Source organism: Protomyctophum parallelum (genome assembly GCF_964188405.1).
Source record: "Protomyctophum parallelum genome assembly, chromosome: 2".
Taxonomy (NCBI): domain Eukaryota; kingdom Metazoa; phylum Chordata; class Actinopteri; order Myctophiformes; family Myctophidae; genus Protomyctophum; species Protomyctophum parallelum.
In genome coordinates this window covers 54,063,877-54,087,815 of record NC_139699.1, presented here as the reverse complement: position 1 = coordinate 54,087,815, position 23,939 = coordinate 54,063,877, and the positions used below count along the sequence as shown (strand labels likewise).

The following is a 23,939-nucleotide window of genomic DNA, read 5'->3' as shown; positions in this document are numbered from 1 at the left end:
AATAGATGGCAGTTGGGTCAAGCAAATTGAGCGCACCCTCGTTTCCAAGCAACAAGGTGTAAATACTTTACAGGCTCAAGCCAGGACTAGACTACTACAAGAGAAATGAATGAAACACTGGACACCTTTTTGGAAACGTAAATGTTAATTTGACATAATAGCAGACTACTGAATGCATTGCGGAAGTGTGATCTGAAGAATTTGCAGTAGGTGAGGACAGTATCTCATGTTTTGGAGCGATAGAAAAGGGAAGCTAGCGTTACATAGTGATATTAGTGGCTATTGGCAAACTGCTGGCCTGGTTTGTTATCAAATTAATTAGCCAATGCAAGATTCTAGTCATTTTGGCTGCTATTCTGTGTCACCTCATCTGACTAGCGTTTTGTGGCTACAGTTCATGTTAGCCTTGGTTGTAAACGTTAACGTAGGCGTAAGGTTAACGAGGTTAACAGCATTAGCTAGTGTTAGTCCTATAGGTAGTTACTAGCATAGCAAGGGATTAAAACCAACACGGTCGCACATAATAAAAGCATAATTTTAATGGCAGCTAACGTTAACGTGGGTTTACGATTAAGTTAAAGGTGCTGTGGACTCTGAGAGTAAACATTTGTTGTGATATAACTAATAATAATAATATGCTGTAAAACGAAGACACTGTCACTGACGCGCAATGATGACGAATGTGTCGTTTCCTTTCATAGCACGACACGGCAGTAGTTTTAACAGTATGCATTGCAAGCTGCACTCAACAAGACAGTACATTGTGTTGAGTTTTAACTAGATGTGTAAACGTGAATAACACTTACATTGGTTCTATACCAGCTTAGTGACTAGGTATTATAGTCTACACTTTGCTCAGTGCAGTTTCATTTGAGATAACACACAGTTTGAAAAGGGCTATGCTGGGCCTATCAAACAAACAAATGTATTCAAATGTATTGATTGAAGTATTTATTAACAGTATGCAGAACATTTAGAGACTTAAAAAAATCAGGAAATCATCATAGGAGGTAAAAAGGGAGAAAAAAAATATACAGTTAGGGCCTGGGGTAAAGGGGGTGGGGGGGACTCAGACTTTACAGGGGCCATGCAGTTTCGAATTGTACTAGCCTTATGTAGGTGCCCATTGAAAGCGGTTTTGAAGGAGTCAAGAGATTTACATGTCTAAATGGTTTATGTACATACTCAAGGATTTGTTTATGCATACTAATTATTTTCTCTGACACTGATGAGAGCATGTAGCCTACTATAGTCATGAACCATTGACCATCTAGCTTTGGGAGAATGGTGTCCAAAGATGTTGAATTTGTGTGATGGTGATGTTTTTTTCTTTGACAGTAAGACAGGAGAGCGAGGCAGCTGATGGTAGCAGGCTTGCCAAATGGGGCTGTTTGACAAGCTAGCAGGATGGCTGGGGTTGAAGAAGAAAGAAGTCAATGTGCTTTGTCTGGGCCTGGACAACAGTGGCAAAACCACCATCATCAACAGGCTCAAACCGTCCAATGTACGTGTGCCATGATTTATATCTGTAGTGTCCTCTGGACAAGTAACAGTAATGCTTTGTACTATAATACTTAAGTCAGGGGTTTTAAACCGGTGTTCTCTGAAGGTATCACATATAAAAACTTGGACCCCAATTATTTCCCCATCATACCATGGATTCTTATTTGGGACACATATTGCACCTTCAAATATTGCTGTATGCCAACTTTTGTTCAAAAATTCATACAGAGTTACACATGTTTTACTAATATATTCCACCACATTTGCAGTGGTTAAGTCAATGTTTGTTTGTTGTTGTTTCTCACAGGCCCAGACACAAGACATCGTCCCAACCATTGGCTTCAGCATAGAGAAGTTCAAGACATCAAGGTACCGTATTCAACAAAACAGTGGAACATGATTTCAAAAATGGCTAATAGTTACTTTCCACTAGTGCTGCATAATTAATTGAAAAAGGTTGCGATCTAGATTCAGACACAGGTCTATGAGATATATTTTCTAAATTTGAGCAAGAATCAGTCAGCACTAGTTGGCTGTCCAATTAATTTTAGTTACTTGTGTTTTTGCTACAAGAGAGAGACATTAAGTGAGTGAAGCACTTTGATGGTGTCTGTTTAAAGCCACAGTAGTTGGCTCCAGGTGCCACATTTTGAACGCAGTAATGTTCAGCAACTACAGACTAAAGACAATATTTCTTTTCCTGAAAGAAAATGATAATCGTGTGAGAATCGTGATCTCAATTCGAGAAAAATCAAGATTCACATTTGAGCAATCGTGCAGCACAACTTTCCACCACAAGTCTGTTAAAAAGCTAACAGCGACACAAACCGTATAATTTAGGCATTACTACTCTGTACTGCAGTTAAGTGTCTTCTACTGTATTCTCCTCTTCTCTTCAGTCTTTCCTTCACAGTGTTCGACATGTCTGGCCAAGGCAGATACAGAAACCTCTGGGAGCACTACTACAAGTGAGTGTGCAAATCACACCGTTATTATTGCCATGCAGCCTTCTCTGACTGGGGTACAGTTTCACCAAGGCCTGTCTGGCTTCCTTGTCTTCCTCAGGGAGGGTCAAGCCATCATTTTTGTCATTGATAGTGGAGACAAACTGAGGATGGTAGTCGCCAAAGAAGAGCTGGACACATTACTAGGTCATCCAGGTAAATGTGTGCTATTTGTTATCCTGGTGCTGTACTTGTATGAATCATTGTATCAATCCCAACTTTACTTTACCTAAAAAAAAAGTTAATAACTGATACACAAGCCCATAACATGTCGCATCTCAAAGAATTGTGAGCTTGTAAATCTGCAGTTTTAGACATTTTTAGAAGATTTTTGGAAATATCCAAAATTGACAGGGTTTTTGAGCTACTATATTTTCAGGTGGCCATGCAGCCTTCTAATCCCATTAGAACCACTCTACACAACGTCAGCACCTACTGTATGATAACATCATCCTACAGGCCACAGGTTTCTGCCTTACACCTTTTATTTTCCCTCTGTGGGCCGTGGCGCTAGTCTATATTATCCAAATCCTATATTGTGCTGATCAGAGCAATGGTCACCAAGTTATGGCAATTTGAATTGTTAAACGCTGCAATTGAGGCCCAATATATGTCAAATTTAGATTTTTGGATGCCACTATTCTCATGCCAAACCCCTGAACAGGGCTCAGGGGTCTGTCTCAACTTTGGTGCAGATTAGTAGAGCATCTAATCCCACACCTGGCCCCTGGTATTCTCATGAGTCATGACAGACCCCTGAATAGTGTTATGCCAAGTTTGGTGCGGATCAGACAGTGTGCCTCCTTGCAAGTCTGGAAGTTAGTTTGTGACGTCCACAGTCTACCTAGGAATTATTAGTTTTAAGGATTATTTGGTATGATGTGATTTGGCTTTCTTTTCCATCACGGTTGCACAGATGTTACTCATTATAAACTCAAAGTTTCACTAACGTATTGTCCTTCTTGCTCTGGCTACAGACATTAAACACAGGAGAATTCCCATCCTGTTTTTTGCCAACAAGATGGATGTGAGAGAAGCGCTGTCTTCAGTCAAGGTGTCACAGTTGCTTTGCCTGGAGAACATCAAAGACAAGCCATGGCACATCTGGTACACACGCACGCACGCACGCACACACACACACTCTTACACACACTTACGGTTGACTAGTCATTTGGGGCCTATCGCTCCTACAAGCCCCCTGGGGGTCCCCGGAAACCACATTGAGAACCGGTGTCTTAGGTCACATTCTCACCTAATACTTCGGTAGACTCATGCGTATGGGCGGAGATTTTGGGATTCTTGCATATTTAATTTGCTGCCGTTTGTCATCCGTAGCAATTGGAAACGCAGCAGGGGGGACCTTTATCAATGTGTTCCATTCATAAAACTAGGCTACAACACAGCCTACAACACAGTGAAATCTATGGTGATAAAATTATACTCATAACGTGCATGTGTCGTGCCGTCTGGGACTGGACCCCAGCTCTCTCGCTCTCTCACTATACACATGCAGCCACGCCACGCACTTTTGGGCATGGAGGCACAGCGCTGAGCACACTGATATAACAGTCAGCAGCGCAAAATGTTTACAAGTTTATCGAGATGAAAGTCCCTGCTCCCCAGTCCCCACACAGTGACAGCACTCCATGTTTACGGCACAGACAGACAGACAGAATATTCTGTAGGCTATAATACACTGCAGTGTTTTTATGTGTTTTCTTAAGCAATTGATTAATGTACTCGTCCTCATTTCGATCAGGGCTTCAGTCTCCTCATTCGACCACGTCTAGTATCCACGGTAACGGGACATCTTTGCGCTGCGTAAAATATGCCTTCTCCGTCTCCAACTGTGTTCAGCTCCTCACCTTGCTTCATTTCCTTTATTTACTGCGGATTGCATTCACACCTGCACCGAATCGTAATCAAGTGCGATTGGAAGCGAAGCGAAACCCCCGTTTTTGCTTGGAGTAAAATGCGGTTCTTTGATACGCATTAGGATTCGAATGAGCCTTCACACCTGCCAAACGAAGTGCACTTTCTGAAAATGCGCAGCAGGATTCGTTTTAATCGCAGCAAAGCTCTCTGGTGTGAATGTGACCATATTTTAATGTGATTATGTGTTATGTTTCAGTGCCAGTGATGCTCTCAAGGGAGAAGGTTTACAGGAGGGGGTCGACTGGCTTCAAGGTAGGCTGAAAATGAACATGAGAATCAATTATGATTAGATTAGATTACAATTGAAAGATTAACCACTTAAGCCCTATTGAAAAATCTTTAAAAAATAGACAATGTACAAGCTCACAACGCAATGAACGCATCACATAAAAGTATCCTGCCTATAATTAATTATGAATATAATTTGACAAATGTAGGATTTGCTGTTTTGTGACAATGTTTTGGATAGCTTCTTCATTAACTGGTCATGTGACAAAAGGACCAAATTCACATTCAACACCACAACGTATTATTTATTTTGCCAAGTATCATAATACAGTTAACCTTATGTCTATCTACCGTATCTAATAAATTATAAATTACTTATGCCCAAATCTGTAGATTAGTTACATAAGATTCATCACCAGCTTAAGTTGATGTTTTTGGCAGCTTGCATTTATTAGATATACAAGTACTGTACATTACATTTCTGATATTACCTTCTTCCTGCTTTTTTGTTCTTCTGATCATGAAGTCCCTGTTAATTTCCATTATAGTATAACATTTAATCAAGAGCAGCCTGACCCACATCATGGACAGAACACCCTTTCTTTTCTATTAATTTCTTTTGATTTGATCTCATTTGAATCCTTTCATAGAGCAAATTTCACTGTGAGTATTCGTCGTTGTCTTGTGCTGTCCTTTATTAGTCCCCCGCAATTTACAGTAGCTGTAGAACATTAGATACATCCCCAGATTTCTACCCAACCACCTAATCCTGTAGATTGTTATACAGTACCTTTTTTTTTATTACACTGACAAATCAGTAATCCCAGTTAGCACCCCCCTTCTCTTCCCCTGACTGATCGTCTGTATTCCTACTCAAGCTAATACCATATTTGTGTTGCTTCTTTTGTTTAAAAACAGATTCCTATTTCAACTCAACGTTATTGTCAATTCTGCCATATGTACAGGTCATAAAGCAGGCAAACGGTACACAAGTACAGAGCAGAATAATTCATGTTAAAATCACACCTGTGTGAAGTGAGGGGCGCTCTAATCATCGCACATCATCATCAAGAATGGTGGTCCGTTATTGGCCAAGGGTTCCCACCGACATACCCAGCCGATTTGCTCAGACACATATGACGTACATTTTCCATTCATTGTCAATGGCATTTTAGTTTGTTCAGACAACACAAACATTAAACACTAGTATAGATGTTTATAGGATGGGCTAGCGCCTCAAAAATACAGGATAAAAACATGTCCTAGGATTTTGACTAGATGTTAAAATGACCTCAGAAGTGTTAGTGAAATACCCCTTTTAAGAGCTTTCAGTTAGACCATTTCAGTAACTGTTGTTGTTTTTTTGCAGCACGTTTTAATGATGTGGTGCTTTATGCCTGTGTTTTCCCAGATCAAATCAGAACGATGAGAACATGAAGACCTAGAGAGAACCAGCATTTGGAAAGAGACTTGGGTGTACAAATACATTATCTTTTTTGGCCAGAACTAAAACTTATACAAACAAATGGGATAAAACCTGTACAGGGCGGTGACGGCAATTCAGTGGCAACTGCAGAGTATACACCATCGGTATCAAGTGCCTTGCTCAAGGTTACTTAAACAGTAGTGCAAAATCTGGGCCAATTTTGCCCCTTCCTATCCTTTGGTTCTAATGTGTAATTATTGGTAATAATACATTGCCAGTTTTAACTTCCATATGGTCATGACATGCATAAGCATCAGTCTGCCAGACAATGTACCAATGTACGGCCCACTACTTTAAAACCAGAGGCACTCATCTTTCATCTTTAATAACAACAATAGCAACCAGACTATTGTTATTGCTAGTATATATAGTACTGTATGTTTCTAGAGGCATTCCCAGGCCAGTAAATAGTCAACTGTTCAATTAGTTCACAGACACCAGGTAGCCCTTATTTAGATTAACTCTATTTTTAGATAGGATGTATATAATATATTTATTCGAGTGCATATGTATTACTTGTAAAACAAATAAAAGTTGTAGAAAATGACTTATGGTGTTAATCATGTGATGGTCATCTCACTCTGAAGAAAATCTCTCTCCCTCCTCTGTCGCTCTTTTTCTCTCTCTTTCACTCCAACAACATATGAGCTGCCAACAACAGCTGCTTATTAGTACTTGGACAACATGGTTTATATTGTGTTCACTTTTAATCTTTATGGATCTTAATGTTATGAACATTAAGTAGGCCTAAATTATATATGCGTCGTAGTGCGACGCGTTTTTAGCTTGTAGATCAGCTATCTTTTGCTACGACATTAGGCTAATATGCAATGTGGCCCGCTGGAGTGAGTGTGGAAATATAGTGGCCCTCCATATTCAAAGTTGCCACCCCTGATCTAGGTAGCCATAGCACTGTGTAATGTCCTGTGTAATTAGTTTTAGTCAGATTCAGATAGTCCCGCACGACAAAATATTGTGCTGAAGAAAAACAAAACATGCAGACAATAAACACTTTCCTGGGTTTTTTATGCGCTTCTAGATATTCTAGTATTTCAAAGTGTCCACTGTCCATAATGACATGGACACTGGTCTCACTCCTGGACTACATGTTGTCTCGTTGTCTCAGTAAGACAAAGACAGCCCTCCGGTATGAGTTGTGAGTGCAGCATAGCATTATGGTCATTGTAGTAACCCAGCAGTGAGACCAATGTCCATACCGTCACACACTACCCCCCCCAGGAAAGGCCTGGGCCGTGGCTCAGCGGTCCAGGCCAGGCACCTTGGCTGGTACTCCAGCTTGGCAGTGTGCCGCGGGTTTGATTCCCGATCCTGCATGTCACTCCCCCATCTCTCCCCATTTCCTGTCAGCCTACTGTCTGTCCCTCTATAAAAACATATAAAATAAAGGCGAAAGCCACAAAAAAAACATTAAAAATAAATTAAAAACAGGAAAGTGTTTCTTGTCTCCCAAACATCATTAAAATAAGAATTGGTTGCAAAAGGGGTGAAGTGGCCCTTTAAGCTGCGTCACGGACGCACCGCGGTTACCATGATAACAAGAATCACAACAAAGGAGGCGGAAGCCAAGCAAAATGTTGAATGAGAGCAACAGTTTGTTTCAACTACAACTTTACAACTTCATAATAGGCCTACCCATTAATTTATATAACAACGATCCACCTGTAGCTGTGTGACCAATTCTGCAGCAAGCATGGTAAGCATATGCGCTATTAACGTCAACGTTAGGTTTTAATAATTGATTCGCAAACTCGTCTAACGAAAGGTTTTACTGTACGTAGATGATCTAGACTAGATCTGTAGAACAACACACGAAATCTGTTTTCGGCAAGCGACGCAATCTTAGCCTACTACATGTTTTTATATTCCGACCGTCACACGAAAATAATAGCCGATCAAAAATGTCAACTTTATTGCCACATTAGTTGGTGTGTGTGTGTGTGTGTGTGTGTGCGCGCGAGCTTGTGTGTGTGTGTAAAACAGAGTAAATTCAATTTCTGGGAACTCAGATTAAAGACAGAGTAACACACACGCCAGTCCAATGGCGGTTCTCCCGGCCCCGGGGACAACAAATCAGCAACAAATAGGGACAGGTCCTGGACCGGAAGTAGGCAGAGAATGCAGGCAACAGCCCAGCTTTAATGAACTTAAATCCCTTTATTTTAAATTGTTTTGTAGTATCGTACAAGATAAACATTACAGAGACTTTAGTTGTTACTGTACAATACTTTAAAACAGTTGGCATGTTTCACACATGCCTAAAATTGCTCTTATTTGCGCCGCCCTCTTTGAAAACAATGTATTTCAAACTCCAGCTTGTCCCTTTCCAGGCTGCATGAGGTTTCTGCCCCCTCAATATCGTAACTCTTCTAAGGCCCCTTTTCCACTATGGGGTGGAACCAGAACTATCCAGAACCTGAACCTATTTTTTTTAGTTCTGAGTTTGTTTCCACAGCGCACAGCGCGGTACGGCACGGTTTCAGACCAGGTTCTCAGAACCTTTTTCCGGCCCTGCTTTTGAGGTAGTACTAACACTGAGTTCTGGGAACCTATGGGCGGGGCCAGCAGCGCTGCTGCTCTCGATTGGTTGAGCTGAGGTGACAACACTGAGGAGACCGGAGCGAGGCGAAGCGCACAGCCAGTCAGCCACACAACACAACACCGCACATTTAAAACTTCTGAGTGCGACACAGCGCCGCGGACACACAGAAAAATAACCTGGAAAAGCCCACAGAAACACTATGGCCACGAGAGAGGGAGAGAAAGAGCGTGTGTGTGCGTGAGGGAGAGAGAGAGCCATAAAGCTGTCGCGACGAGTTTGCTTGCAGTTGTTGTTCTACCGCTAACAGCTAGGCTAACTGCAGAGAGGGGTGTCCGGGGGTGTGTGTGTGTGTGTGTGTGTGTGTGTGAGAGAGCCATGATCTATTCTAAATTGTCAGAACAGAAGCACAATATTATGAGGCTAATGCTACTGGAGATTAGTAGAGTATATTGTTTTATACACGGACAGTAGTGTGCACTAGACTTTTTTTTTTTCTTCAGGGCAAGGCATTAGGCATATCATTACTAGAAATGTGCTGTACACAATACTAAACACTAATTAAATTAAATTAAATTCAACTAGCACAACGGTTAAATGATTTGTATTTGCACATTTCTTGATATTGACATTACAACTGGACTGGATGTTATGGCACAATCTGCTCAAGAGGCACTATAATTGCAACCTACACTCATGTTAAATGCTATATTCAAAAGGTGGATTATCATTTAGCATCATATGAGCTATACGAGATTTATTTTTCTCTTGCCGTTTAAGCAAAATATTGTAGACAGGTAAAGGTTGGAGAACAACTGGTCTAATGCATTTAAAACGGGTGTTTTACTGTTTTCCCACTCCCCACATGGAATGGGGCAAATATAGCCTATATAGCGGCAAATATAGGCCTATATGCAGAATGTATGCTGCATCCATGTTCATACACTACAGTATGTGCATATACAGTATATGTATTATGTATAGGAAATATGTGACAGCTGTGGCATATGTGACATGTGGCATATAAAAATATGTTCATATTATTGGTTTAGAAAAGTACAATAAAGCAAATAAATTTGAAAATAGACAATCTACAAGCTCACATGTGTCTCATCGATCTTGTAGATTGTCTATTTTCAAATGGCCGAAATGTATTTAAGTACAATACTATATACATAGCTACTTTCCACCACTGTTGAATATAATAACCAGTCATTATTTAAACATGAATATCTCTGTATTCCGGGACCCCCCCGGCCGTGCCAGGGGGGGGGGGGGGGTGTCCCTGCTGGCCGAGCTACTCAGCAGTGGGGGAATAGGGGGGGGGGGGGGGTTCTGGTTATATGGTTCTGGTTATATGGAAACGGAAGCAGAACTTGGTTCTGGAACTACACATGGTTCTTGGTAGTTCTGGGTCCTGGAAAGTTCTGGTTCTGGTTCTGGTTCCACCCCATAGTGGAAAAGGGGCCTTAGATGACTCTGGTAAGTATAGTAAATCTGCTATGTTTGCGATAGCGTAGCCTACGTGCGCTATAGCGAGACAGGACAATTCCCTCCCAATCAGTAATGTGATCTATTTATCGCATTGCCCACAATGTACATAATTTGGTTTACATATATTCAGAACGGGTAAGGTCCTTAGAGTATACTCTAAGGCTCCATATATGGAGCTGGCCTGCTCTGACATCCAAATGTTGTTCTGACATCTGCATTAGACTCCATAATTGGGCATAGCCTACCTGACAAATAACTCAATATATGGGCATTAAAGGGACACAGACAGATATAATAACAGTCAGTGCCCAAATGGGCACCGCTCTAGTTTAAGTATATTATAAATCAGACAAAGCAATCCTGTGTGGTGACCTGTGTCGTCGGGACAGCCGGTGTTTAACAACCTGATGGTTATAACCAAAGAGCCCGACTGATATATAATTGACTTTTTGACAACATCGGTATCGGTATCATGCAGCCGATGTGTACCGAGTTTCAGTGATGTAAAGTAACTCAGTACTCATGTACTCAAGTACTGTAACTGTACTTAAGTAGGCCTAGGTATTATTTCTGAGAGGTGATGGAACCTCAAATCCGTTATATTAGCCTACATTATTATAAAATATTTATATTGAACTCATGGCTGGATTTTTGAGGGGCGATGATAGCCGCTCCTATGTCCAGCTTTTTGTGTAGCTTATATGTGTTAACACAAACTTTGTCCTAACACAAACATTAAATGCTTGCAGGCGTCCAGGAACTACGTGACATCCAGCTACAGACAGAGGATGGTGTCTGAGCAACACCGTCAGCAAGAGAGGCAGGACCAGCAGAGGCACGTGGCTGAAGACAGGAAGGTCCAAGCCGGTCTGATGATCGAGGAGAGGTTCGAGAAGAGGAGACATCTACGCAAGGTTCAAGATGAGCTCTACGAACGCCACCTGGAGGACGCTCTCGTCAAGGTATTTAAACTCGTTTTGTTATGACTATGTGTAATTGAATAAGGGAGGGATGTTAGTCATCATATTAGATTGTTGTTTTTGGCAGGATACATGGCTGTTTCAACTTGGCCTCCCTATTGCAATTAGGTATTGTCAAGATTTGTCATAACTTTATAGGCCTGTAGATCTGCTATCTGTTACGTTTGTGACGCTCACTTTTTGTTAGCGTCCAATCAAATCTGGACATTTGACGTCTACCGTCCACAGGCGTCCACTCACATGGCATTTTAATATAAGATAACAGATATTTTGGAGACACGTCCTTCGCCTTCCGGGAGCGTGCACAAAAAAGTGGAGCCAAATAGTACAGCACTGGACACACAATGACTTGACCACCTTCCACCGTGGAGGAAAGCATTGATTGATTGATTGAAATATTTATTAACAGTTTGTAGAATTTACAGTACATTTTAAGCACAAACTCAATACAAAGACTGTTAACTGTGAGTGGACGACCCAATTAAGCATTACACTTGTTTACAACAGGGTCCACATTGTTCAATGCATCAAAACATTTAGAGACATACAAATAGACACTTCTATGTAGCTAAAGAACAGAACAGGAATTCATCATATAGGAAGCAAAAAGGGAAAAGATACATATACAGTGAGGGGAAATGGGGCGGGGGGGGGGGGGATTCAGATTTGACAGAGGCCAGTTTCGAATTGCAGCCATCCGTAGGTGCCCTTTGAGAGCGGTTTTGAAGGAGCCAAGGGATTCACATGTCTTAATGACTGTTGGTAGGGCGTTCCACATTTTGGTGGCATAGGAGCGAAAATAATTTAGTCCCTTGTTTGTGCCGAATCTGGGTTGTACATGGTTTGTTGCACTCCCTCTGGTGTTGTGGGTGTGGACTTCGTTTACATTAAGGAAGTATTTAGACAGGTACATGGGTATCTTGGTGGTGTATCGAATCTTGTGGACCAGACCCATGATAGTCATTGTATAACTCAGCCAAGTCTGTACGGAAGAAATTATTATACAAAAAGTCCATAGACTTGGCCACGCACATGATGTCACGGGCGGCACACACAAAGCCAGGCGTTGAAAATAACAATTGTGTTCCGGTTAGTGTCACATTGTTTTTGTTTCCCACATAATGCAAATCAATACGTTTAGTCTCGGCAGTTGCAAGTTGGGCAAGACCAAGACCTACACTGTGTAGTGTGTATCGGCAGAAGTATACAGCTGGATTTTGGCGGAAGTACTGCTCAAGAAAATGACGTTGATGCTTTAAAATTCTTTTGTGATTGTTCGGAAAATACGGTATCCGGGGGAAATACATCTGACGGGTGTTCCGGCCCGACACTTCCGCCGATACACTCTGCCTTAGGTTGTGACCAGGCTTTTCTCTTCGCAGATGAGTAAGGCTGGGACACAGTTGTGATACGACTTAGAAAAAGATGGACTTACCAAACGATTATTATACCAAAATTAAGTATCAAGTTAGTGTTGAAAAACAGAACAGAGAATCCCACTCACAGACAGACCCATTTGTAGACATCCTGCCTCTTACAGTAACCGCAAGATTGCCAGTTGGAACCTGGGCTCCCCCAGAGTTAGTGTTGAAGTGTCCTTGAGCAAGACACTGAACCCCTAAATGCTCCTGATGTGCTGGTTGGTGCCTTGCATGGTTTCCGCCACCATTGGTGTATGAATGTGTGTGTGAATGTAAAGCGCCTTGGATAAAGGCGCTATATAAAATGCACCATTTACCATTTTACTAAGTTACTCTTTTAAGAATCATTTAGTGCCAGAGAAGTTGGTCTCTCCCTCTCTCTCTGATGCTGTCCTAGTCTACAGCAGCAGACCAACTTGAGGGAGTCATCCTGTGTCAAGATTGTTTCTCCCGTCTAGTTTAGTATCAGCAGAGGGACAAAATGTATTTTTTTGTTTTAATAAAATCAGATGAAATCCCACTAACATGACTTAAGGTGGAATTTCTGCAGGTCTTCGCGGGTACACACAGGAGTCATGGGCCACCCATTGTTCAGTGCTTTCCGTGGCGTTGCTCCGATTGCGTTTGCAATGTCCAACAGAATCACCAGAGCACAGATCACAGCTACACACACTGGCCGAAGATATTCCCCAACATGTTCGCTAGGCACAGCGTTTGTTAGTGAATAAATGTTTTTACAGGACAAACAAAACAACAAACTGCCCCTGCATCAGTTGGCATCAATCTAGTACAGTGGTACCTAGCCTCGGTCCCAGGCTTACTTATCTGCGAAAAGAAAAGCCTGGTTGTATCCTCCGGAACATCCGTCAAATGTATTTCCCCCGGATGCGATATTTTCCAGACCAATCACTTGTTTCATTCGCAGAGAATGTAAACTGATTTGTAATGCATCAACGTCATTTCCTTGGGCAATACTTCTGCTAAAATCCCGCAACTTCCGCTGATAGTCTTTTCAGCGTAGGTCTTGCCCAGGCTGAGTGGTACCAGGTAAATGATGGAGAGTTGGTAATGGATCCTTATTAGATCATTAACTCTTGAGAGCATAAAACAAAACCAAATGGACCCGTTAAATTATTGTTAAACATCTGCATTACTTCGTTTTTCAAGAAGTCTACAACACTATTAGATAATGTAGCCTGTATAGATTGTTATTTTGATCAACGACAACACAATATTCTTTCAATAATTTTGGATCTGAGAGGCTAAATGTCATCAAATGGTGGTCCGTGGCTCAAATGCTGAATAACTAATGGAACTTGAAATGAAAAGGGTTGAAAACCATTGATCTAGTAGATCAGCAATTATCGTAAGAAGAAAAAAAGTAACGACAGAACTAGTTATTGTCTCCACCAGGCCGTCCGTCCGTCTGTTACCAGCTAATCTCCGACACCGCTGCCCCATCCATGCCAAACTGCACACACACACACACACACACACACTTGACACCAACGACGAACCTCTGCCCCAAATATTCCACAACGGCCTGTTATAGCGCCATCATGAGGCCAATTTTGGCAAAACACATTTCTGTAGATTACTTGTACATATTGTATCCATACATCACGCAATTTAGTATACACTACTATCTCCATAGTCATGTGATCAACACGGATGTGCACCATTTCCCATATTCCATCTAAGATTGGCTTCCAAAGCTCGCATGATTGGTCCGTTTAGAACAAAATGAGACAAATCACAAACACAGTGTGCAATTTCCGTGAAATTATAAGAAGATTTCCACTAGGCCACTTATTTTTCTCCAAATCAGCCTCACGGTGGCGCTATAACAGGCCCATTCCTGTTTTTACCTATAACTGCATCGATCTGTGTACAACTTGTATGCATGACACTCCCTAGAGGCCATGGCAAAACATTCTCCCTGCATCACTGTCATATGATCACGAGTCTGTTGGATTTCTCAGATTTTACACTGATTGGCTAAGATTGCTTTCCAAAGTTTTCAGGAGTGGCCCGTTTTGTACAAAATGCTGCAAATCATGAACGCAGAGGCCCGAGTACAGTGAAACTGTGTGCACACATATTCCCACTAGGCTAAGGACATTTTGACATTTTTCAAATCAGCCTCATGGTGGCGCTATAACAGGCCAAGTCACATCTTTACATGCACTGATCTGCATAAAACGTGTGCACACTCCCTACAGCCCAAGGAAAAACCTCTGGCCTGCATTTTTCAATTCAGCCTTTGCCTTGCCACCAGGAGGCCCATTTATGTGCAACACTTTCATATTAGTCCTTCAGATTTGATCCAAATATCAATCCTGGTGGAGACCTGTGCCCCGAGGGGCACTTCTAGTTTAAGTACTTCAATGTGTCCATGTAGATCAGACAGTTGTTTTGAAAGTTTGAACACTTCTGAAGATCTTCACCTATAATGGCATGTCCAAAATAGGGATGCCAGATTGAAAGTGGTGAAACTTTATATTGATGCCATAAAAAAAATCACTACCCGTGTGAGACGTGTGTGGACAAAAGCTGTAAGCTCAAAAAGAAACGGTCAGATAATGGCCGATGTGATATGTATTTCGTCGGTTCTAGCGGTATCCAGGGCCTGGCTGAGTGTATCCCTGGCCGTAACTTCGACGGTTGAGGGCATAGGGGTTAGTGGCCCCTGGTGATGGGGGGTTGGCATTGCCGCCTGGAGGAGGGGTGTACCCTGGGTGGGTCTGGGTGGAGCTGGTGGCATTGGGGGGCATGCTGTAAACGACTGTGGGGGTGTAGTTCTGATACTGCTGCTCCTGAGCTCCCTGGGGTGGCGCTGGCTGCTGCTGGCCACCCTGGAAGCCTGGTGCTGGAGCCTGAGCAAGGGCAGGTGGTGGTGCCTGCAAATGCGAGATCGGGAATTGTACATGATTTGTATAATCATGTACGTTGTGTCTCGCAGTTGGGAGCTGCTGCAGTTGCTGCTGCTGCTGCTGTTGTTGCAGCTGCTGCAGCTGCTGCTGTTGTTGCTGCTGCTGTTGCTGCTGCTGCTGCTGTACGGACTGTTGCTGGGGCTGTGGATGCTGTTGCTGGGGCTGTAGATGCTGTACGGACTGTAAGGTGGTGGATAGTGCTGGTACAACCTGATAATGGTACGCATGGGTGCCTGGAACCTGGAATTGCTGGTACACCCCTTCCATGGACGCTGAGGGTCCCTGATGTACTCCTGCATATGGTGTCTGGGCCTGAGCCGGTGGGGCTGCGGATGCTGTGGAAGAGGCTTTACTGTCCGGGGTTCCTGTGTGCTGTTCCTCGACTGCACCACCGGCGGGAGCTGACGTTTGGTGCTGCTCGCTCAATCCGAAGGCCGACATGACGTTGGCGTTGGCTTCTTCGCCCTGCTTATTCAAAGGGTCGAAGGTGATCTGGGCCTGCTTCATCATGGCTTCGGCCGCCATGATCTTCCCCTCGGTCTCCTCCACCGGCTCGCTGTCTGTGGCCGCGGCGGCCACACCAGGCTCGGCGGGCGGTTCCAAACTGTCCAGGAGGCTGTTGACCTTGTTCCTCAGCTGGACGAGCTCCCCTCGCAGGTATCTCACCTGACCGGACTCCAGGGGCCGCGGCTGACCGTTAACGAACAGAGTGAGCTTGAGGACTCGACTGCACTGGGTGGCGAAGGACAGGTCCGAGCTGTCGAATATGGTGACCAGGTCGTCGTCCTCGTCCCTGTACTTGATGGTGACCTCGTCGTTGCTGTGCAGCTTGCCGCGGAAGATGCGCTGCATCATGAGCACCAGCTCGTCGTAGGTGATCTCCTCGTTGTGGATGGAGAGGCGTCTGATGTCGTCGCCCAGCTGGGCTTTGATGACCAGCTTCCCACTCGGGTCCAGCTGCTGCTGGTCGTTCACAGTGGTGCTGTCGTCTACGAACGTCATCTTCCCAATCCGTTTTTAAAATACCTCAATCTTGATATTATGTACAGAAACTACAGTTTCTCACTCTTTGGCTGTCTGTACCTGGGATAAAGTAGATATAATATAAGGGAATATAACACTTATATAGTCTGGCGAGCTCTGATCTGACATAACACTGACACAATGTCCGTGCATAACTAAAGATGCTGATTTGCGCAGGCACCCTTGTAGTTCATCCAGTGCGCCAACCGAAAATGGAATATCGTGTGGTTCCAACTTCTCAACCTTTTTATTTGAAGGACCCCCAGTTTGATATGCATTAATTGGGCCACTGCAGGCCCTTATTTGGTACAATGTTTTATCTCTGGGACCCCAATCTACACTGACTGTAATGAAAGCCAAGGTCATACCAAAGACTGGCACTCAGCATCACAACACTTGTTCTGTACAAACTTTCAGGCCAAATCATGCCAAATAAATAATGGACCTTGATTTGAGGTCAAGCAGTACATTGGTCAAGCAGTACATTGTGAATGATTGCATTGTTCACTTTAGAGACACAGGCGAGGCTACATTTAAATAATTCCTTTGCACCATTATTTACTATACTATGTATATTACCATTGTTTTTGTCCATCTGCTGGACAACACATTTTAACTGTCACTTTAATGTAACTTATTCTTACAACCGCCTAAGCGTTGAAAGACAGAACAGAAAAAAACACTCCGTTGGTCTGAGCAGTGTTTCAAGTTTCAACACCCTGCCCCCATATTATCTGGCCCTATTAGAGTTCTCAATGGGCCTGAAATTTAAGGCCCGGCCCTAACTGGCCCGGCTCGAGGCCCAGCCCGACTAATTAGCATACATTTTAGGCCCGGCCCGGCCCTAAAGCGTCTGGTCGGGTCGGGGCGTCGGGCTATATATATAAAATATAAATCAATTTCAAAACTAATTTCCAGGCAGAGGAGGAGAGAATAAACAAGGACAAGCAACTTGAACAAGAGGAGCGAATGGCCAAAGAGTTGGCCCGGATCAGCCATGAGACACAACGAGATGAGAAAATGAGGCAATATGTTAAAGAGAACAGGTATGTATGTGTAAAGGTAAATAGAAAACATATTTGCAATTTGTTCCATGTAATCATTCTGTTCTGTACTCTTATTAATATGATTATGAACATTATTTATTAATTAAAGAATTCATTAGTTTTTATTTTATTATGTTTAGTGTTGAACTTCGAGAGTTGGAGTTAAAGCTCAAGACTGCATATGTGAACAAGGAAAGAGCTGCACAGGTTGCTGAGAAGGAGGCCATGAGGTTTGAGACGATGGTAAGATAAAAATATATCATGTGTATTTTAGTTCTTGGCTATTATATCCAGTTCAGGCCAAAGCAGGGTAAAAATATGCCAGATTGCAAATGGCAATCTAACGGCAGTCTACCAGCTCGCAGATTGCTTAATTTAGATATTTTAGCAAATTTTGAAAATTTTATATTATTGTGACAATATCAATAATGTGGTATTTGTTCACAAATAGTTTTTGATGTTGTCCAAATCATCCATATAAATATTATTATTACATTAGATTAGTGTAATGTGTTGTGACAGGTTGTGACATTTTAAGTTTAAAGTTCTCAGTCACCACGACTGATTTCAATCATTTGGATTCCATAGAAGCCTGCATGTATTCTATGGAATGTTCCGCAGCGAAATTTGCCTATCTACAAGTTGTCAATGCGATCTGCGGTTATTATTTTAAGGTCTTTTGAAGTGGCCAAACTAGCAGAAGCATCTTCCATAGAATCTATCTGTGATTTCTTCACCTGGTTGGCTGTATATAGAACAGCAGGAACAACATTACTAAAACATAACTTTACAAATTGTGTTAAGGAGGGGCGTGCTCCTGCTCACTCCTGTTTCACGACTCACACATTATGACCTCGTTGTTTTCAGTCGTGACAATTTATTTTACGTTAATCCATGTTAGCGCGAGGAGGCGGACATCACTCGCAGGATGAGGACAGTAGGCTCTCTTTACTCTTAAAAAATATATATATATACAGAAATATAATGCATATATATATTATACATATTATATGTATATATTAAAGTAAAGAGAGCCTACTGTCAGCTGTCCAGCAGTCCAAATATTATTACCGGTACATTAAGTTTCAGAATGGTAGACCAGAGGCTTGAGGCCTACCATACCCCATTGTGTGGCACATCTATGCACGAAATGTCTATGTTCACAGGCTTCTGTGTGTGGCCTATGAGGGCATCTGAGCATGTGCGGCACTACAGGCCTTACACCATATGCGTTTGGGAAACCCAGCCATTGTCATGTATTGTGACATGTTGTGACTTTAGCGCGAGGAGGCAGACGTCACTCGCAGGATGAGGAGCGAACAGGAGCGCGCGGCCGCAGAGGAGCAGAAGCAGGAGCAGAGATGCTACGAGGAGCTGCTTCGCCACCAGAAGGAGCTGGAGCAGCAGCTGCTGGAGAAGGAGCGCAGGAGACAAGAGGCGTACGAGGAGTTCCTCAAAGACAAGCTCCTGGTGGACGAGATCGTCAGGAAGATCTACGAGGAAGACCGGATGTTAGTCTCCCTCTCTTTCTCTATATCAGTGGTTTGGGCCATTTGAGTCACGCCACCCCAAGGACCACTGGTTGTACCTAGCCATGGTTCACATGACGCTCGTGACAGTCATGTTTCAGGGCTAGGTGGCACCCAAACCACTGGTTGAAAACCACTGCTCTATATTCATGTTTTTGTCGCTTGTGTCACATTTTGTTAGCTTCAATAACACTTGTAATCATAACACTTTATACAGCATGTTATGACTTATGAGGTCAAGTATTATAATGCTTTTGCAAGGATCATAGTTACAGTAAGTAGTAAAGTAATGACATTCCTGGAGGTAGAGGCAGAAATGTTTTTATGTTCTCGTTTTAATGGTTTTTATTTCCACTTTACTTAAAGCACACAATGACCATCTAATGACTTATAATCACTCTTTAATTCATTATAACAGTGATTATAACGTATTATAAGATTATTATTATTACTTCCAATTGTGTCCAGCAGTTACGACCTATTATGGTCTTGTATTATGAAGTAATTATAAAATGATTCATAATGTGTTGTTATTATTGTTATAAAGAATTATGCAGGGGTTCACAGTTAATATACCAAGAAATAAAACAGACAGATAATGAAATAATCAATTAATCTAGTAGCATAAATGGGGACTGTGCAGTCCAATACTATAGTGCTGCGACAGTTTACCACTTTCAACCTGGCATAAATGTACCATTCATGGGGCCTTTGATGCCTCTGCAGGGAGAAACAGCTGAAGCTGGAGAAGGTGCGAGCCACTCAGCAGTACATCGAGGAGTTCAAGAAGGAGCAGGCCGAGTGGAGACGCATGGAGCAGCAGAAGATCGAGGCCGAGAACAGACGCATCCTGAAGTTTGCCAGCCGACAGCAGCGGATGGAGGAGGACAGGATGGCCAAAGTCCGAGAGCGAGAGCAGGCCAAAGAACATTTGCATAAAATGGTAAGAACACATCACATTGGGTCTCGCAAACGCATCATCCCAGTGTTTATTGTTGGAAAGATTTTTTTCACGGTGTCCACAACTGCTGAAAAAGTCTTAAATAGTCATGCTAATGAAAAAAGAAAATGCCTTTAAATTCGTTTTATTATTACCATTAGATGACTAGAGGGTATGCGCGTGACATCATCATCAAACCCGGAAGTTGCGCAGGAATGCCTACTGAGTGGCAAAAAACTACTTTCTAGCCTTGACATTGACAACCCATGCATCCAAACAGAAAAGGCCTAAAAGGCAAACAATGTTAAACTCACTTTGCATGTTGCTTTGCCACTCGATTTGCCACTCGATATGCCATTCACTTTAAGCATGTGCATACCCTACTTACTGTATGTGAGTGAGTTTTGCCAAGTGATAACCGTAAAGAAAACCTATTCTAATAGCATACAAACTTAATAGCACCCAGTTTGTTGAACTAGACCGGTGGCCGTCGGCCTACTCAGGGAATGACACGAGCTGGGAATGAATGCTCCATATACCCATTGTGATTGTACCAGTTGTACCTGTCCGTCTGTACGTTTCCTTTTTATGGCCATATGGAGCCTTTGTCCCTTTTATTCCCAAATATGGAGGTCCCAGTTGTCATCAGTATACACTAGTATGTCCATATATTGCCCAAGACCAATCTACAAAATAGCCGATCTACAAGCTCACTGCCACAACATATTGCTTGCAGATGGGCTATATTTCCGTTGTGTGACAGTGTTGTGCGAGCAGGTACTCAGGTGGTTGTTGGTTGTTCCACTGTAAAGTGTTGAGCTGTGTGTTGTTGGTCCTCACAGCTCACTGAGAGGATGGAGATGGAACAACAGCAACGTGAAGAGATGGACCGTGTCCGCGAGGAGCTTTACCTGGAGGAGAGAGAAGAGGCTGTCAGACAGAAAGAGATTGTGAGCAAATTGTTTTCATCATAATGTTAATTGACACTCCACACATTACTGTTTAAAGTTGTTTAAAGGGTGTCTCTGGGTTCTATATTATTATATGCATTTTAATAGGCATATTGAACCAAGGAAAATATTAACAACAGCTTGGGGCTAAATTACAACTACATTAGAATAATTTTCATAATTCTTACTTCTCTTATGGGGGTTGACGTACTACCACTGACAGTTTTTCCTTTTTTAAAGTTTTGTATTCGTTTTCTAAACATACACATCGGTAACAACATGTATAAAAAATACACGTATTTTTTAAACAATGACCATGTCTCAAAAATGTGTGTTAAAATAAGAAAAAGAGAAATCATGTACAGTTTGTGACATCAGTTTCAAACATGTTTACCAGGAAGAGATGGAGAAACAGATCCGACTGAGGCTGATGCTCCAGCAGACCTGCAGGGAGCAGACGGCCTTCAAGGAGATGAGGAAGCAGGCCGAAAAGGAGGAGGAAGAGGCCTTCCGTCGAATGATGATGGAGAAGTTTGCGGAGGACGATCGCATCGAGCAGATGAACGCCCAGAAGAGACGCATGAAGCAGCTGGAGCACAAGAGAGCTGTGGAGCAGTTACTAGAGGACCGACGCAGACAGCACCAAGCTGACAGGGTACACATGCTTCTATTAACATTCTCCAACAGCACCAAGCTGACATGCTTCTGTCATTAACTACTAGCCCTTACCCGTTGTGAGATATTCCCCTTGTGGCCGCAAGATGTACTGGGCCCTGGGTGCGTTTTTGCATTTCTTATTCACTAATAAATTCATTATTAATTTATAATTTGTTAAATTGGAAAAAGGGCTTCGTTAAGACCTCCATATTATTATGGTCAATGCCTGTGTGAAAAGTGGGAGCAATTGGTGCAGGCGGTGAGGAGATGTTTCTGACAGACCCGACCCTTTGGTGTGGTTTGGGCTTAACAGTGTGTGTCCCCCAATCTATTTGATTACATTTTATATATATATATATTTTTTTTTAATAATAATTGATAAATTGATTGGTTTGAATAACGGTTGCACCCCTAGTGTACAAAGCAACATATTGGTTGGATTATAATGCAGAATAAAGTAGAACAGAGTGGATTTAAAAGATTCAACAGGGTGGGCTGGGTGGCGGCAGATCTCTAATGAAGCGCTTTGTATACCCAAATACCCATAATGTAGTGCAAGTCGGTTTGCACTACATTTTCTGTCGGTGCTTCACTAGCGGTAACATTGTTCGAGTTCAAGTCCATTTGAACTAATGATATTTCTCTCTTAATTAAAGGAACACGAGGCTAAGGAACGAGCACTGGAAGAGGAGAGAGAGGCTATACGCAGGCAGATCATCGAAGAAGAGAGACAACGCCTCCTTAAACATCATGCTACTAAACTACTGGGATATTTTCCTAAGGTAGGAGGCCATGGATTATTAAACTATTAAGACCTGAGAGACCAGGTTCTACAAATATCTTCTAAATTCTGAAAAACCTATGTTTCAGTGGTTCTCAAACGTTCTCATACGTTCCTGAATGGGTTCCCGTCCTGAATGAATGGGTTCAACTATTATCACGCCATTGGGCAGAAACCTTGTATCTCTCCGCATTTCAACTTTTTGTTTGTTCCTTTCTAAATGAATGCCCTACTTCCTTCATACTAATTAGCATAAGCATTCTCTATTTGAAGGGCTTGTTCCGTGAAGATGACCTTCAACACTTTGATGAAGACTTCAGAAGCAACTTTCAGAAACGTCAGGCTGACATCTTCTCCGAAGAAGGCTGGGAAGACCTAACCTGACTCGGCCAGATTGCGGCAGTATATTGAGTTCATAAGGTGCCACCAGCTGGCGGAGTCAGGTTAGACCAGGAGTAAGCGGTTTTCACACTACACCACTAGAGGGCACTCTTAGCTTAGGGAGCTCAACATTTCAGCTCCAAAGGAATATTTCACTACTACAAAATGGTCAGCTCATTAATATTTTGTAAAATAATAGTTTTTGATTTTGTTTTATTAGGACAATAAAGGATATATTTTGAATTGAATGAAATGTTTTATTATTTATCTAAATTAAATTATTAAACTAAATTACCTGAATAAGAAGTTCAACTTAATACATGGTTTTGCTTGTGTTCTGGTGGTTTAATTAATGGAACAATGTGTTGACACACAGGATTACCCTTTTCTAGCCTGGAAATACATAAAATCACCTGTCACTACGGGAACTGTTTTACGTTGCTGTTGGGCTGAAATCAATTTATTTGAATGAATGAATGAATGAATACTAGGCTTAAGGCTATAGTGTAATCACTTAATGCGGTCCGCGCGTTGCACTACGCGACACATTTTGAGCTTGTAGATCGGCTATTTTTTGCTACGTAGTTAGGCTATAATATGCAATGTGATTGTGGCCCTCTCTAGAGTGAGTGTGGAAATAAGATAGTGGCCCTCTATCGTCAAAGTTGCCCGCCTCTGCTGTAGTGTATAGTTCATGATATCATTCACACAGAAAAGTAGCAAACATAACAGGTCTACAAGCATGTAGCGGACCCAGCTGGACATGAAAAGGTTGAAGACTGACTGAGCTGATAAGTCTTTATTGATAACCCAACGTATAGAAACTATAAAAGAAAAGGCATAAAATACATAAAAATCAATGATCATATAGACAATAATCCATAAACGTCATCAGAATCTCAAAATGGAACCATACAGTAGGTATACATCACCAATACAATATACACAATACATAGACCACCTTATTAGAAAATACCTGAAAAAGGTTTACCAATCCTCATAATGATCACATTCAACAGATCAAAATGGTCTCGATGTTGTGAGCTTGTAGACCGACCTTTTAAAAAATAGTTTTGCCTTTAAACATAGCC

At 42.2% G+C, this 23,939-nt stretch overlaps 3 protein-coding genes across 6 annotated transcripts; 2 read left to right on the top strand and 1 right to left on the bottom strand.

Moving 5' to 3' along the window:
* Positions 1-43: 43 nt before the first annotated feature.
* LOC310854906 (ADP-ribosylation factor-like protein 6) lies at positions 44-6,703 on the top strand. Of its 4 annotated transcripts, none has more exons than XM_083759667.1 (8): positions 44-206; positions 1,343-1,504; positions 1,811-1,872; positions 2,403-2,471; positions 2,569-2,663; positions 3,485-3,614; positions 4,639-4,694; positions 6,082-6,703. In XM_083759667.1, exons 2-8 carry the CDS (start codon positions 1,382-1,384, stop codon positions 6,105-6,107), a joined length of 561 nt encoding a protein of 186 aa, XP_083615793.1. In that variant the 5' UTR covers positions 44-206; positions 1,343-1,381; the 3' UTR covers positions 6,108-6,703. The 4 variants fall into 4 exon arrangements, with proteins under 4 accessions (XP_083615793.1, XP_083615791.1, XP_083615792.1 ...); XM_083759665.1 differs by having other exon boundaries at positions 1,339-1,504; XM_083759666.1 differs by having other exon boundaries at positions 44-210.
* A 1,036-nt stretch (positions 6,704-7,739) lies between these two features.
* mns1 (meiosis-specific nuclear structural 1) lies at positions 7,740-22,931 on the top strand. The gene is made up of 10 exons (XM_083759451.1): positions 7,740-7,870; positions 10,957-11,169; positions 17,483-17,610; positions 17,751-17,853; positions 18,892-19,121; positions 19,866-20,082; positions 20,922-21,029; positions 21,427-21,684; positions 22,343-22,468; positions 22,741-22,931. Exons 1-10 carry the CDS (start codon positions 7,868-7,870, stop codon positions 22,849-22,851), a joined length of 1,497 nt encoding a protein of 498 aa, XP_083615577.1. The 5' UTR covers positions 7,740-7,867; the 3' UTR covers positions 22,852-22,931.
* On the bottom strand, positions 15,221-16,543 carry LOC310876984 (protein TFG-like; the record flags this gene model as incomplete). The annotated part of the gene is made up of 2 exons (XM_083790631.1): positions 15,221-15,508; positions 15,668-16,543. The coding sequence occupies 2 exons, from the start codon at positions 16,541-16,543 to the stop codon at positions 15,221-15,223; spliced, it is 1,164 nt and encodes a 387-aa protein (XP_083646757.1).
* Positions 22,932-23,939: the final 1,008 nt, after the last annotated feature.

What these genes read in the sequence shown, in the direction of transcription:
- LOC310854906 (XM_083759667.1), top strand. Translation starts at nt 1,382, where the DNA reads ATGGGGCTGTTTGACAAGCTAGCAGGATGGCTGGGGTTGAAGAAGAAA. An exon ending in ACAGGCTCAAACCGTCCAAT is followed by an intron (nt 1,505 to 1,810) that starts GTACGTGTGCCA and finishes TGTTTCTCACAG; the next exon opens with GCCCAGACACAAGACATCGT. An exon ending in GAGAAGTTCAAGACATCAAG is followed by an intron (nt 1,873 to 2,402) that starts GTACCGTATTCA and finishes TCTTCTCTTCAG; the next exon opens with TCTTTCCTTCACAGTGTTCG.
- mns1 (XM_083759451.1), top strand. An exon ending in CCATGAGGTTTGAGACGATG is followed by an intron (nt 17,854 to 18,891) that starts GTAAGATAAAAA and finishes TTGTGACTTTAG; the next exon opens with CGCGAGGAGGCAGACGTCAC. An exon ending in CTGTCAGACAGAAAGAGATT is followed by an intron (nt 21,030 to 21,426) that starts GTGAGCAAATTG and finishes CATGTTTACCAG; the next exon opens with GAAGAGATGGAGAAACAGAT.